Source organism: Notolepis coatsorum (genome assembly GCF_963971535.1).
Source record: "Notolepis coatsorum genome assembly, chromosome: 20".
NCBI lineage: Eukaryota > Metazoa > Chordata > Actinopteri > Aulopiformes > Paralepididae > Notolepis > Notolepis coatsorum.
The window spans coordinates 12,820,470-12,836,889 of NC_140184.1; the positions used below are offsets into that span (position 1 = coordinate 12,820,470).

General features: G+C 46.4%; 1 protein-coding gene across 1 annotated transcript in view; it reads left to right on the forward strand.

Annotated features, from left to right (window-relative positions):
- Positions 1-803: 803 nt before the first annotated feature.
- Positions 804-16,420, forward strand: part of otog (otogelin) — a gene marked incomplete at both ends in the record, with an annotated part of 175,701 nt that continues 160,084 nt past the window's right edge. The window contains 3 exons of the mRNA XM_084337666.1: positions 804-807; positions 14,362-14,460; positions 14,911-15,068. Coding sequence (XP_084193792.1) covers positions 804-807; positions 14,362-14,460; positions 14,911-15,068 — 261 coding nt within the window. The remainder of the gene's footprint in view (positions 808-14,361; positions 14,461-14,910; positions 15,069-16,420) is intronic.

The window sequence follows — 16,420 nt, forward strand, 5'->3', positions numbered from 1 at the left end:
ACCCACTGAAGGGACTGGATCCCCCGGAAAAAAGGGGGCCCGGAGAGGTCAATGACGCCACAGCATCAAGACCTCACCAGGCGGTCACTTAGTGACACCGCCCCCCACATCGCCAGCGTATTCGGACAGGGCCCCTCCAAGAGCGGGCCCTTCCCCCCACTAGTACGCCGCCTGGCACACTGACCCTGACAAACTCAGGCAGTCAGCATGGCCGTAACTCGAAGCACACAAAAGGCTACACTACAGCGGAAGCAGGCAGCGCACCGGGGAGACGACCCCAGAGGGGGTCGATCCCTCAAACCAGGCAGCGGGCGTTTGATCCGAGCCTGGAGCACTGCGGACGAGACAGGCGCCAAAGGGGTCAACTGAAAACAGCACCCCGGCAAAAGGGGCGTATGCTGGCATTGTTGCGCACCATGACAAAGCCTCCACCAAAAAACCCCGACCCAGAGGGGCCGAGGCAGAGAAGGCTGACACGATTGGCAGACGTCATAAACGTGCAGGGGCACACTCATCCGGGTAACCCGGGAGTTGACTCTGCTCCAACACACCAGGGAATCAACCACCTTCTCGGTACCACAGGCGGTGGTTGTTCCTATAACCCCTCAAGAAAAAACTCCAAAACACACCTGCGGGTATACACTGGCTATACCGCAGTACAAGTGTTTCAGTTTTTCAAAAAGGGGTTATTCCAGGCCTACGGGTCGACGAAACACAACTTCGGACCGGGCCCGGCGGCCCGGGAAGCACACAGGGATGCCAGAGGAGGTCCATAAGACCACCCCAACAGCCCCCTCTTCGCCATGCGTAAGAGAGGGGCGAAAGGAAAAAGGAGCACAGGGTACAACATGTACCCAACAAAGGGTCTCCATAACGCCCAACCCTGTGACACCCGGGCCGACCCGGCATTTTTCCCCCCGAAAAAAGCACAAGTCCCTCAGGCTACCAGAACAGCAGATCTGCGTCCCCGGCGGACAACGGGTTAACTGACCTGGACCAGCGTGACCAGACCAGTCCCGTGCCCTAATCACGCCGACATCCCCACTCCAAGAGAGGGGGTAGGTACGTGTGTCGATCTAAAACATGAAAAGAGGGCGCCACCCAGACGGTCCCATTCGTACCTCGCTCAGTGGCCCACCCCAAGGGCGTGAGACCCCTCTACCTATGTTTTGATCTATTCCGTTAACATCCCCCAGATATGAAAGAGAATTCGTCGAGACCTAGTAACAGGCGCTCGGAAGAGAAAACCTCCATCCCAGTTGTCCTATAAAAACGCCGTTTTAATAACGAGCAACCAAGGCGTACCAGCCTCATGCGTGATTCTTATCAGAAACACCCAGAGCCAGCACTATGTACGCATCGAGACCCAAACACATCAATGGATAGTCTAACAAGACACCAGCCATTGTTCCTCCAAGTCGCCTGGGAGAACGACAAGGAGCTGTCGTGCTTCATGTTCTTTCCTATTTTTATTAAAAAAGAAAGAAACACAGACTGACATGAATCCCACGTGACGTGGCTGAGGGTAATTCTTTTTCTTTCATTTTTACATCCCGCCACCCTCGCCACAGGGAGGAGATGGGAATCCCCAGAAAGACTTCCCATGCGAGCTGTATAGATTGAAAAGAAATATTGCAACATTGAGCTATGTAACACTTGGGTTAGGGCTCTCCAAGGAGGAGGCACTGAACCAATACACACTCAATAATCGAATTGAATTGAATACACACACAATAGAGCAGAACTCCTTTTTGAAGTTCTACCCACCTTGACAATCTGAGGAGGAGGCTCTGAAACTCTGAGGAGGCTCCCTCACTGGGAAGGAGAGTCCGAACTCACAGAAGGCACTTCTCCCTGAGGAGGAGCTTCGTGAGGAGGAGCTCTGACAACTCCCTGAAACAGATCCATAACATGGAACCTGAACAACTCACGGAAGTCTTACCAATAGAGACGCGATCAGTGACGTACTCTATGGCGGGGGGATTTCCACGGTGCACACGCCCAATTCTTCAGGGCGTGGGACCAGGAAACTCCCCCCCCCCCCCCCCCCCCCCCCCTACCCTGTAACGTGCCGAACAGCAACGTGACAGGAACCCTGAAGGACAGGGGGTTTTAACCCCTGACCAATCAGAAAAGGGGAGGAAAGGCTTACCAGTTCACCCCTTTACGACCCCTCACCCCTGATATGATGTAATGACAAAGTAGAGCACGACCCAGTCATAGCATGCTACATGAAGCATCTAACAGCTTCACATAGCTCATGTGCTAACCTGCTATCTGAGTTTTACTAAGGAAAAAACACAGAACAGAGAGGGCCCCTTTAAGAGCCCCAGTCCAGACTTACACATGTGCTTCTGTGGGCCAAACCTAACCCAGTTGTAGATCACAACGACACACACAACCCTTCATCACAACAAAAAATGGCAAAGTACACTCTTACTACAGAGGAACGCCGTTTTTCACAACGAGAGAGACATAAGTATAGGCGGCACGGTGGTGTAGTGGTTAACACTGTCGCCTCACAGCAAGAAGGTCCAGGGTTCGATTCCCGCTTGGGGACCAGGTTTCCATGATGCCAGGTACCCAGGTGAGGTATCTCCCGGGCCTTTCTGTGTGGAGTTTGCATGTTCTCCAAGTTTCAAGTTTCAAGTTTCTTTAATAGTTGTCATACAGAAGTACAGAATACTTTCATACAAAATGCTTCTTACTGTTACGCTCCAGAGACTGTGCTAGACAAGATAGTATCAAATAACATAGTATAGCATGTAATTTAGAAGAAGAAAATGAGGTCACAGTGTTCGGTATAGACATATGTACAATGTTCTGAGTTACCATATAATATACAATACTATGCAGTGTACTAATGTACAGTACTATATAGTGCAAAGCAGAAATGGGATGAGGTACAGTTTAGGTACAATTTACAGTAAGGTGTACGAGTTGTAGTGCAATCCTTCATCAATAAATATAAAGTGTGGGGAGTGGGTGCTACGGTGTGTTTGTTTAAAGTGGGTGTGTGCTATAAAGTGTGTGGAGTGGGTGCTACAGTGTGTCTGTTTAAAGTGAGTGTGTGCGTGTGGATGTGTGTGCTATGTGCGTTTGGTGGTTGTTGTTGTGTAGTGTTCATTGTTCGTTTAGCAGTCTGATGGCCTGGGGATAGAAGCTTCTTCTGAGTCTTTCTGTGCTCGCCTTGAGACTCCGGTATCGCTTGCCTGACCGCAGCAGTTCAAAGAGGCAGTTGTTCGGGTGACTGGAGTCTTTAATGATTCTCTTAGCCTTGCCCTTGCAACGCTTGTTGTAAATGTTCTGGAGGGTGGGGAGCCCCCCTCCAATTGTGCGTTCGGCTGAACGTGTCACTCTTTGTAGTCTGCTTCGGTCTTGTGCAGTGCTATTCCCAAACCAGGAGGTGATGTTGCCAGTCAAGATGCTCTCTATTGTACATGAGTAGAAGTTCTTAAGGATCTTCTGACTGACTTGGAACTTCCTTAGGCGCCTGAGGAAGTAGAGGCGTTGTCGTGCCTTCTTCACAACACTGTCAATGTGTGTGGTCCATGTCAAGTCCTCGGATATGTAGGCTCCGAGGTACTTAAAGCTGTTGACTCTCTCAACCGGTGCCCCGTCGATGCTGAGGGGGCTGTAGTCCTTGACCCCCGACCTCCTGAAGTCCACGATCATCTCCTTTGTTTTGCTGACATTCAGGGAGAGGCTGTTTTCCTGGCACCATCCCGCCAGGACCTTGACCTCTTCCAGGTAGGCCCTCTCGTCGTTGGCAGAGATCAGGCCCACCACCACTGTGTCGTCAGCAAATTTGATGATTGTATTGCTACTCCGCTGAGCCACACAGTCGTGTGTGTACAGGGAGTAGAGGAGGGGACTCAGAACACAGCCCTGGGGGGCCCCTATGTTGAGGGTGATGGATGAGGAGGTGCAGTTGCCTGCTCTCACCACCTGGGGTCTGCCAGTCAGGAAGTCCAAGACCCACTGGCAGAGGTCATAGTTCAAGCCCAGGTCCCTGAGCTTGGCTATGAGTATGGAGGGGACTATGGTATTGAATTCCGAGCTGTCCGCCTCACCTCGTGCTTGCAAGGGTTTCCCCCCCGATAAGATAAACCCAATGGAAAAACATGCACAACAACTGATCGCTAACGCTGTGGCGTCCTTGACGAAGACGGGCAGGAACACTTGGATTGGTCCCCGGGCGCGGCCCTCGCCGACGCCTGTCTGCTCCCGGCTGCCCTTGGGGGGAAGGACGACGGGATGGGTCAAGCGCAGAGACGAATCGCATCGGCGATCCTACAAAAAACAATGCATGTGTGTGTGTTCCGGTGTGTGTGTGTGCTAACCGTGTGTGCTAACCGCTAACATTGAGGATAATTGCATGCCAATTAAGACCTCTGAACAGGTCCTGCATTATTATTATTATTATTATTAAGTCCTTGATTACGTATTGGCCACAGGCCTTGCTAAGCACACATGATAAGTGACCAAACAACCTTTTCTTTAGGAAAAGAATAGTTTCTCAAGCGGAAGCACAACCCCAGCAATTTAAGCTGAGGGTTACTTCATATCCCCACAAACACAGTGACACAATATATTGTAAACAAACATGTCTGAGAGGAGGGGGGAAGCCCCAGGGAAACCGGGGGGGTCACCCCTCCTACCTTACCCTTGATACGACCAGGTTGAACAGGTACTCCTGTTAATATGTGAACATGCTGTTCATTGTCATCACAGGCTGAGAAAAAGATTCATTCCTCAATCACATGTCACTAAGCATAGCTTCACAGGTTAACTAACCCTCTTAGTTGTGAGTTCACCCACGTTACAACGTTACATGAACACACATGTTCTCATCACAACTAACCAGTTCATTTTTACACATGTAAAAAACAACGCCGATTTTCTATGGAGAGAGAAGCTATACCAGTGACAAGACAATTCACACACAACATGCGTCGTATCCTCAATGTATTGCAGCAACACATGTTTTGGAAACATCGTTATTACAAAACATTTAGAAGGGAAGAAAAGAAGAAGTGTTTAAAGTCCGGTCAGGACTCCTACCTTCACCCTGAGCGCAGGCCGAGAGGACTGCAACACTGGTCAACGGGACACCGAGTCGAACCCAGCATCTCCTGCGTTGGTGACGAGGGTATGTCCGCTACGCCACCCAGCAGCCGTTCTCCATGTTGACGAAGTCCTCGCTGGCATGGCACCCGGGTGTAGGGTCGACTAACATCCTCTGTCAAAGATGACGTCGTAGTCAGAGTGTTTAAGGCATGTTATAGTCACAGTAACGTTCAACAGTGTAGCATTAAGCTAACAGCCGCCCGACTGATAGCAACAAGCTAACGTTTACTAGCCTAGTGAACACAACGAGCTAGCGCCGCAGCTAACATCTGACTGGCTAACAACAGTAGGCCACAAACTAGCACGCCAGCTAAGCAGCTATCACCTGAACTGTACACAACGAAATAATAAGCCACACTTCAGACAGGCCGCCGCCTGAGTCCCTCCCCATCCTAAGAGGGAAGAGAAAAAGAAATGTCAAACACAGTTTTCAACTGTGATTTACCAGACATACAGCGGAGCCGGCAAAATTCCCGTATGGGCTGCAGCCGACTTGAGCATGGAACTCCCGATAACGAAGATCCATGCCCACTTTTCCTCGTGCTTTAGGGTATACTTCCACATTCATGTGAAAGATGGGGCCTGCACGGGACAGAGAAGCATCCGCTCGTCCAGAGAATCCCGGGTTCAAACCAGGTCTCGGTCGCGGCCCACTAGGTTGACCATCATGGGCGTCAGACCAAGATCCTCCGTCCGCCGCTTAAGAAGCCGAGCAGAGGACTTCAATCCGAGGCCGGCCTTCGTAAAATTGACAGCTAACCCCCATAGCGTAAACAGACAACTAGTGCTCGCAAGCAAACAGTACTCACCCAGCTCGGAAACAAACCGGTTTCTCACAACAGCCGGTGCCTCCCACAGTCCAGCTGTATGACCGGAGGTTCAATACCTATCCAGCCGCAGCAAGGAGGACTGCAGGTGGGGAGTATATCAGCGGTGCGAGCCCCTAATACGAAAAAGCCGGTGGAGGTCAGAATGATCATCATCTTCCAGACACTCCAGTGACGAAAACAATATCGCCGTATTTTCTCGAAAATAGTCGGAGAGAAAATACACAATATATTGTAAACAAACATGTCTGAGAGGAGGGGGGAAGCCCCAGGGAAACCGGGGGGGTCACCCCTCCTACCTTACCCTTGATACGACCAGGTTGAACAGGTACTCCTGTTAATATGTGAACATGCTGTTCATTGTCATCACAGGCTGAGAAAAAGATTCATTCCTCAATCACATGTCACTAAGCATAGCTTCACAGGTTAACTAACCCTCTTAGTTGTGAGTTCACCCACGTTACAACGTTACATGAACACACATGTTCTCATCACAACTAACCAGTTCATTTTTACACATGTAAAAAACAATGCCGATTTTCTATGGAGAGAGAAGCTATACCAGTGACAAGACAATTCACACACAACATGCGTCGTATCCTCAATGTATTGCAGCAACACATGTTTTGGAAACATCGTTATTACAAAACATTTAGAAGGGAAGAAAAGAAGAAGTGTTTAAAGTCCGGTCAGGACTCCTACCTTCACCCTGAGCGCAGGCCGAGAGGACTGCAACACTGGTCAACGGGACACCGAGTCGAACCCAGCATCTCCTGCGTTGGTGACGAGGGTATGTCCGCTACGCCACCCAGCAGCCGTTCTCCATGTTGACGAAGTCCTCGCTGGCATGGCACCCGGGTGTAGGGTCGACTAACATCCTCTGTCAAAGATGACGTCGTAGTCAGAGTGTTTAAGGCATGTTATAGTCACAGTAACGTTCAACAGTGTAGCATTAAGCTAACAGCCGCCCGACTGATAGCAACAAGCTAACGTTTACTAGCCTAGTGAACACAACGAGCTAGCGCCGCAGCTAACATCTGACTGGCTAACAACAGTAGGCCACAAACTAGCACGCCAGCTAAGCAGCTATCACCTGAACTGTACACAACGAAATAATAAGCCACACTTCAGACAGGCCGCCGCCTGAGTCCCTCCCCATCCTAAGAGGGAAGAGAAAAAGAAATGTCAAACACAGTTTTCAACTGTGATTTACCAGACATACAGCGGAGCCGGCACAATTCCCGTATGGGCTGCAGCCGACTTGAGCATGGAACTCCCGATAACGAAGATCCATGCCCATTTTTCCTCGTGCTTTAGGGTATACTTCCACATTCATGTGAAAGATGGGGCCTGCACGGGACAGAGAAGCATCCGCTCGTCCAGAGAATCCCGGGTTCAAACCAGGTCTCGTCGCGGCCCACTAGGTTGACCATCATGGGCGTCAGACCAAGATCCTCCGTCCGCCGCTTAAGAAGCCGAGCAGAGGACTTCAATCCGAGGCCGGCCTTCGTAAAATTGACAGCTAACCCCCATAGCGTAAACAGACAACTAGTGCTCGCAAGCAAACAGTACTCACCCAGCTCGGAAACAAACCGGTTTCTCACAACAGCTGGTGCCTCCCACAGTCCAGCTGTATGACCGGAGGTTCAATACCTATCCAGCCGCAGCAAGGAGGACTGCAGGTGGGGAGTATATCAGCGGTGCGAGCCCCTAATACGAAAAAGCCGGTGGAGGTCAGAATGATCATCATCTTCCAGACACTCCAGTGACGAAAACAATATCGCCGTATTTTCTCGAAAATAGTCAGAGAGAAAATAAAGATATAATGTCAACGTATCTCCTTATCTTCCGTTTTCCTCTCAACTTTCTTCAGCTTAACAACCTCGTCAAGTGATGTATACAACAGGCACTTCCTTGTGGTGAAAGTGAAGAAGGAGGTGAGTGTGTGGCCACACACCTGCTTATGAAGGTAGCGGATGGGGGTGTGGCCAGACGAATGTTGGTATGTAAAGGTACATTGTGGATTTTTATTCAGTGCATATGCACGAAGTGAGGTTAGTGCAGATGACGCTGAGCGGCAGCCAGTATGAAATAGAACCTTCTGTAGTGTGGTAGTGAAAGGTTAACCTTTGGTAGTGTGGTAATGAAAGGTTAACCTTCTGTAGTGTGGTAGTGAAAGGTTAACCGTCTGTAGTGTGGTAATGAAAGGTTAACCTTCTGTAGTGTGGTAGTGAAAGCGTTAACCCTTTGTAGTGTGGTAATGAAAGGTTAACCTGTAGTGTGGTAGTGAAAGGTTAACCGTCTGTAGTGTGGTAATGAAAGGTTAACCTTCTGTAGTGTGGTAGTGAAAGGTTAACCGTCTGTATTGTGGTAGTGAAAGGTTAACCTTCTGTAGTGTGGTAGTGAAAGGTTAACCTTCTGTAGTGTGGTAGTGAAATCGTTAACCCTTTGTAATGTGGTAGTGAAAGGTTAACCTTCTGTAGTGTGGTAGTGAAAGGTTAACCGTCTGTAGTGTGGTAGTGAAAGGTTAACCTTCTGTAGTGTGGTAATGAAACCACAAACATCTCAAAACAAACTGGTCAGACTACTGCTTGACCTTACTCCTAGAACCCACCTCACCCCTGCCCACTTTGACTACCTAGGATGGCTTAGAGTAGATGACAGAGTACAGCAACTTGCAATGGGCCTGGTCTACAAGATACACTACACGACCAAGGTACCCATGTACATGTCAAAATATTTCCCAAAGGTCAGTGAATACCACGATCACAACACCAGAGGGAGCTCCACAAATCATGTTAAACCCAGATTCGGCTCAAACAAGGGACTAAACACATTTCGCAATTATGCCACATCAATGTGGAACGCCCTACCCAAAGCTGTAAAGGAATGTGAATCACTACCCACTTTCAAAACCACTCTCAAAGAACACCTACGGGAGACTGCAATTCGAAACTGGCCCCTGTAAATGTCCTAACACAACCCCCTCCAATGTACAGTAAATGACCAAGTATGGTTTTGTCAATATTCCAATGTACAGTTTTGCTTGTACAGTTGTACAGTGTGTGTCCCCCACCCACCCCTCCTACCCAACCCCTCCCCCCACCCCACCAACCACCTCCAATGTACAGTCCCCCCCCCACCTACCCAACCTCAAATGTATATACTCTCTTTTCTGGACTCTTTTTGTATCACAAACAGTACTGTATTTGCAAGTCTGCCTGGTATGTCATAAATATATAGATGTAGCAGTACTGTCTATCTGTATGTCGTGTATGTCATATATGTTATGATGAATTGAAAATGGGGGACCCTGATGTAAACAAGATGAAAGTCTTTCTCTGGTCTCCATCCCCTTAACAATTGTATGTATTGAGCTGTACTGTACTGTACCCATTCTGCAATCTGTTAATAAAGTTTTCAATAAATCAATCAATAAAGGGTTAACCTTCTGTAGTGTGGTAGTGAAAGGTTAACCGTCTCTAGTGTGGTAGTGAAAGTGTTAACCCTTTGTAGTGTGGTAGTGAAAGCGTTAACCCTTTGTAGTGTGGTAGTGAAACGGTTAAGACACCAAGAACTTGAGGAACACCATAGAAAGATTCATACTGTGATTTGGTCTCCAAAAGCTTTGGTCATTTGGAGATTTCTGTATTGTATTTTTCTGGGATTGGATGGCAAGCACTTCTGTTCTGGGAATTGCTCAGCAACTCCCCATTATTGTCAATAAACCTAGGGAAGCCATAGATTCCCAAAGGGCCCCGGGTCTCTAGTTTGTGGCTGTAAAGTTTCATGAGGCTGTGATTATCCTAGAGGTCACAATAGGTAATTTTATACAGCGAGGTCAAGTAAAAACAAAAGGTCTCACTACAATGACGCGTCTACTAACATCATCACACATGAATGCAATTGGGCTCATTGGATCCGCAACAATCTTTCCAGTCATACCAAATAAATGCAATTTATTTAGGGACTGGGATATGCAGAAATAGGCAAATACACCATTTCTTGAAAATAACACATTTGTACTGCATCCAAAAAACATGGATCTTGCTAAAACTGCATGGGATTAGCATAAAGTCTAAAGGGGAGACTCATGGCCACTAGGGATGTTCGATATTGGCTTTTTTACCGATATCCGATATACCGATATTGTCGAACTCTTAATTTCCGATACCGATATCAACCGATACCGATATATGCGGGGTCCCCCCCCCCCCAAAAAAAACTGAATAATTTCAGGTAATTAACATTACATATCTCTTGTCATTGAATTAACACAACATTATGCATACTTTTGACAATAAATAAAATAAGAATTTGTTCTTACTTGCTTGCCCGGGTAAATAAAGGTTAAATAAATAAAAAAAATAAAAATGCCAATATCGGTAGGCCGATAATATCGAACATCCCTAATGGCCACCCATAACACCCGTTTTCATTCATATATTTTGAGGTGAGAGGTCAAGTGACCCCTTTGAAAATGGCTCTGGCAGTTTTTCCCTTGCCAAAATGAAGCCTAACTTCGGAGCATCATCTCCCGACAAGCTATAGCATGACATGGTACCAATGGATACATTAGGTTGTCTAGCTTCATATGATACCACTGCCTCTGAAAGACAGAGCCCCCGCGGGTCTCAGAGGGTTAACTGGGTGTTTCTGCCACGCCATAACAGAGATACATATGCGGCAAAGACGCAGAAAACTAAGATGGACAACAAGTAAAAAAAAGATTTCTAGCACGGGTCAGGCAATTGCATCTAATTACTGATGACTAATTATTAAGGCAGTCGATGCAGTCTGAGCCATTTAAAACTGTACTATGCAACTGTTTCATGACAAAATATCACTTATTTAGTTAGATCATTGGGTTGGGCTGAGTTGGGCTGAACAAGAGAACACCCCCCCCCCCCCCCCCCCCCAACAGCAATACATGAAACAGTGAAATTGCCCATAAGAGCAATTCTGGTTGGGTGTGACCTGTGCCACAAAATCTGTAAAGGGCTACGGTCTAATTTCTAGAGCAGTCAAATGTCCATATCTTCCTTATCCTTATCGTCCATAATCATCATCCATATAATTAGGGATGTCCGATATTATCGGCCGACCGATATTATCGGCCGATATCGGCAGTAAAATGTGATATCGGAAAATATCGTTTTTTTTTTTTTTTTTTTTTTTTTTACATTTATTTAACCTTTATTTACCCAGGCAAGCAAGTAAGAACCAATTCTTATTTTATTTATTGTCAAAAGTATGCATGTTGGTTTAATTCAACAACAAGAGATATGTAATGTTAATTTTTACTTTTTTAATTATCATATTTTGCACAGATAATGCTTACATTTAGAAAGCCTTTTGAATGCATCCAGTGAAATTATTAATTACCTGAAATTATTCAGTTTTTTTGGGGGGAAACCCTGCATATATCGGTATCGGTTGATATCGGTATCGGTATCGGTATCGAAATTAAGAGTTGGACAATATCGGAATATCGGTATCGGTAAAAAAGCCAATATCGAGCATCCCTACATATAATCCATTTAGTCTTTTTCATAATATCTAATATTTCGCCATTGTCGTCCTGCTCACAGCCGCTCGCAACCTACTAGTAGAGTGAGTCCCTAGTTGTTTGGGGGCTGGGGCCGCCCCACACTAACCTACTAGTAGAGTGAGTCCCTAGTTGTTTGGGGGCTGGGGCCACCCCACACTAACCTACTAGTAGAGTGAGTCCCTAGTTGTTTGGGGGCTGGGGCCGCCCCACACTAACCTACTAGTAGAGTGAGTCCCTAGTTGTTTGGGGGCTGGGGCCGCCCCACACTAACCTACTAGTAGAGTGAGTCCCTAGTTGTTTGGGGGCTGGGGCCGCCCCACACTAACCTACTAGTAGAGTGAGTCCCTAGTTGTTTGGGGGCTGGGGCCGCCCCACACTAACCTACTAGTAGAGTGAGTCCCTAGTTGTTTGGGGGCTGGGGCCGCCCCACACTAACCTACTAGTAGAGTGAGTCCCTAGTTGTTTGGGGGCTGGGGCCGCCCCACACTAACCTACTAGTAGAGTGAGTCCCTAGTTGTTTGGGGGCTGGGGCCGCCCCACACTAACCTACTAGTAGAGTGAGTCCCTAGTTGTTTGGGGGCTGGGGCCCGCCCCACACTAACCTACTAGTAGAGTGAGTCCCTAGTTGTTTGGGGGCTGGGGCCGCCCCACACTAACCTACTAGTAGAGTGAGTCCCTAGTTGTTTGGGGGCTGGGGCCGCCCCACACTAACCTACTAGTAGAGTGAGTCCCTAGTTGTTTGGGGGCTGGGGCCGCCCCACACTAACCTACTAGTAGAGTGAGTCCCTAGTTGTTTGGGGGCTGGGGCCACCCCACACTAACCTACTAGTAGAGTGAGTCCCTAGTTGTTTGGGGGCTGGGGCCGCCCCACACTAACCTACCAGTAGAGTGAGTCCCTAGTTGTTTGGGGGCTGGGGCCCGCCCCACACTAACCTACTAGTAGAGTGAGTCCCTAGTTGTTTGGGGGCTGGGGCCCGCCCCACACTAAGCTGGCCCATATGCATGTTCATAATGTAGGTGATACTGCCACCCGGCGGGATTCAATCGTCATTGCAATTTCAAGGTCTCAGATGAGTCACAAAGTTCCGCGCAAATGTTTAGAATGTGGAAAATCGAAAAAAAGGATCTAAAAATGTGTTTTCTCGTTTTTGGCGCTCAACGGTTGGATTTGAAACATGAGAATTCTCGTGTTTGGCGCAGAAAGTGTTAAAGTGGTATGTGGTCCAGTTCTGCTGCTCTGATTAAATGTTGTGTTAAAGTGGTATGTAGTCCAGTTACGCTGCTCTGATTAAAGGTTATGTTAAAGTGGTATGTGGTCCAGTTATGCTGCTCTAATTAAAGGTTATGTTAAAGTGGTATGTGGTCCAGTTATGCTGCTCTGATTAAATGTTGTGTTAAAGTGGTATGTGGTCCAGTTCTGCTGCTCTGATTAAATGTTGTGTTAAAGTGGTATGTAGTCCAGTTATGCTGCTCTGATTAAAGGTTATGTTAAAGTGGTATGTGGTCCAGTTATGCTGCTCTGATTAAAGGTTATGTTGTATGTGGTCCAGTTCTGCTGCTCTGATTAAATGTTGTGTTAAAGTGGTATGTGGTCCAGTTATGCTGCTCTGATTAAAGGTTATGTTAAAGTGGTATGTGGTCCAGTTATGCTGCTCTGATTAAAGGTTATGTTAAAGTGGTATGTGGTCCAGTTATGCTGCTCTGATTAAATGTTGTGTTAAAGTGGTATGTAGTCCAGTTATGCTGCTCTAATTAAAGGTTATGTTAAAGTGGTATGTGGTCCAGTTATGCTGCTCTAATTAAAGGTTATGTTGTATGTGATCCAGTTATGCTGCTCTGATTAAAGGTTATGTTAAAGTGGTACGTGGTCCAGTTATGCTGCTCTAATTAAAGGTTATGTTGTATGTGATCCAGTTATGCTGCTCTGATTAAATGTTGTGTTAAAGTCGTATGTAGTCCAGTTATGCTGCTCTGATTAAAGGTTATGTTAAAGTGGTATGTGGTCCAGTTATGCTGCTTTGATTAAAGGTTATGTTAAAGTGGTATGTGGTCCAGTTATGCTGCTATGATTAAAGGTTATATTAAAGGGGTATGTAGTCCAGTTATGCTTCTCTGATTAAAGGTTACATTAAAGTGGTATGTGGTCCAGTTATGCTGCTATAATTAAAGGTTATGTTAAAGTGGTATGTGGTCCAGCCATGCTCCTCTGATTACGTGCCCTAGGAATCGTCAGTCTTCAAATTTGAATGACCATTATCTTCATTATATTTCTGCTGTGTTTTCTATGAAAAATATTTTTCTTCAAAGTAACTAGTAACTAGTAGGCTTCAGATAAATGTAGTAGAGTAAAAACGACAATATTTCCTTTGAAATGTAGTGGAGTGAAAGTACAAAATGTACTAAAATGAGAATACTCATGTAAAGTACAAGTACCTCACAGTTGTACTTAAGTGCACCACCACTGCAGTTACCGCTCACTACCACACTGTGCCAATCTTAGATAGTGCGGCTATAAGCTTTCCATGGAAAAGGAGTGTTTATTTCCCACAATGCATTCTTCTTGATTGATGCACTTTGTCTCCCAACATCATTCATGTATTATATACATGTAATATTGCTCACACCAATCACAATGCTGCATCAGCTGTGACGTATGTCAACACTGTTTATCGCCCCCTAGCTGTGTGAACAAGAAGCCCATTCTGTACACCATGGCAGTTTCTCTGAGGAGGACAACCTTTATTTGAATCACAAGCCACAGGCAGAGGTTTCTAGTGTTACAAAATCAACCAAAATTGTCTCATGAGAGTTGAAAGAACAATTGAAAATGTTTTGGACATGTTCTTCCTCCAGAGCCCTGCTTGTACGCATGTCTAAACGGAGGCCAGTGTGTTCGTCCAGAGTCGTGTGACTGCAGCCTGTATCACGCCACTGGGGCTCGATGTCAGACAGGTAGAGTATTTACCATTTCATTCATTTCTGTGTCTATAGCCATATTTCACATTTAAACTCTGAGTTCATTCAGTCCATTCAGATGCCTCGACTGTGGTAATCACCTAGTTTGTGCATTTTCTATGGTCATATGGCTCAGGAGGTAGAGCGGTTGTCTGGGAGTCGGAAGGTTCCCGGTTCGATTCCCGCTCCTCCCGGGCAGCATGTCGAAGTGTCCTTGAGCAAGACACTTAACCCCTAATTGCTCCCGATGAGCAGGTTGGCACCTTGCATGGTTGCCTCCGCCGTCGGTGTGTGAGTGAATGGGTGAATGTGAGGAACAAAAATTGTAAAGCGCTTTGGATAAAAGCTGTTATATAAATGCACCATTTACCATTTACATCCCAGTAATGAGACATCATTGGTGAGACATCCTCTGGTAGCTGTCATTCTGTCGATTTGTCTGTTTAGTTCCAAATACAGGCTTTGAGCGGGAGATGACGTGCAGGTCATGGGGCCAGTACAACTTTGAGACCTTTGATGGGCTGTACTACTACTACCCTGGTAGATGCACATACACGTTGCTGAGGGACTGTGAGGACACCTCCCAATCCAGCATCCTTGTACAGGTAAAGTGGTCTTTTCAGTACAGAGGCAGTATTCTTAACTTTCTCATGGTTGAGTAGGAATTTCTTGGGTACCTCTTCAAGGTTTTATTGAGTATACTTAGCATGATTACTTTCAGGAAGTGGATTCATACTTTAATCTTTCATAATTATTGTAAACACTCACTTCACTGACATGCTCTAAAATCAAAACAATCATGGAAGCGGACCATTTAAACCCCTATCCCGACTATACGCCTTTCAATTGTAAGTATATTATCTGTTTAGGTTTGTCTGTTCATCACTGCTACTGTTGATACTGATCACATGCAACATGATCGTCTTTCCTCTGACATGGGGTGGGACAAAAACAGAACTTCTCTACTTTATAGTAGGAGCTGAGTTTTAACCTACTGGGTGAAACTACTGAACAGTAGGTTCGAAAAGCATACAATGTGGATAGTATTGTTAGTAGCTTCTGTGTGATTGTACTGAGGGTAGTAGGGTTAGTAGCTTCTGTCTGGTTGTGTAGGTACTGAGGGTAGTAGTGTTAGTAGCTTCTGTCTGGTTGTGTAGGTACTGAGGGTAGTAGGGTTAGTAGCTTCTGTCTGGTTGTGTAAGTACTGAGGGTAGTAGGGTTAGTAGCTTCTGTCTGGTTGTGTAAGTACTGAGGGTAGTTGTGTTAGTAGCTTCTGTCTGGTTGTGTAGGTACTGAGGGTAGTATGGTTAGTGGCTTTTATCTGATTGTGTAAGTACTGAGGGTAGTGGGGTTAGTAGCTTCTGTCTGATCGTGTAAGTACTGAGGGTAGTAGGGTTAGTAGCTTCTGTCTGGTTGTGTAAGTACTGAGGGTAGTAGGGTTAGTAGCTTCTGTCTGATCGTGTAAGTACTGAGGGTAGTAGGGTTAGTAGCTTATGTCTGGTTGTGTAGGTACTGAGGGTAGTAGGGTTAGTATTCTGTCTGGTTGTGTAGGTACTGAGGGTAGTAGGGTTAGTATTCTGTCTGGTTGTGTAAGTACTGAGGGTAGTAGGGTTAGTATTCTGTCTGGTTGTGTAGGTACTGAGGGTAGTAGGGTTAGTATTCTGTCTGGTTGTGTAAGTACTGAGGGTAGTAGGGTTAGTAGCTTCTGTGTGATTGTGTAAGTACTGAGGTTTAGTAGCTCTGTGTGATTGTGTAGACACTGAGGTTAAGGTTTCCAATAATTCCAATAATTTGGATATGGCAATTGACATTTGACTAACTTGCGTATCCTTTTTCCAAAATACTCTCCATTTGCACTCCATTTGTATACAGCTTCGCCCCAGGAAAATATTTGCTCTGGAGATTAGTGAAAGCTGTCTCGTTATTAGGGTCAGTTACCATTAAATACGGCAATTAC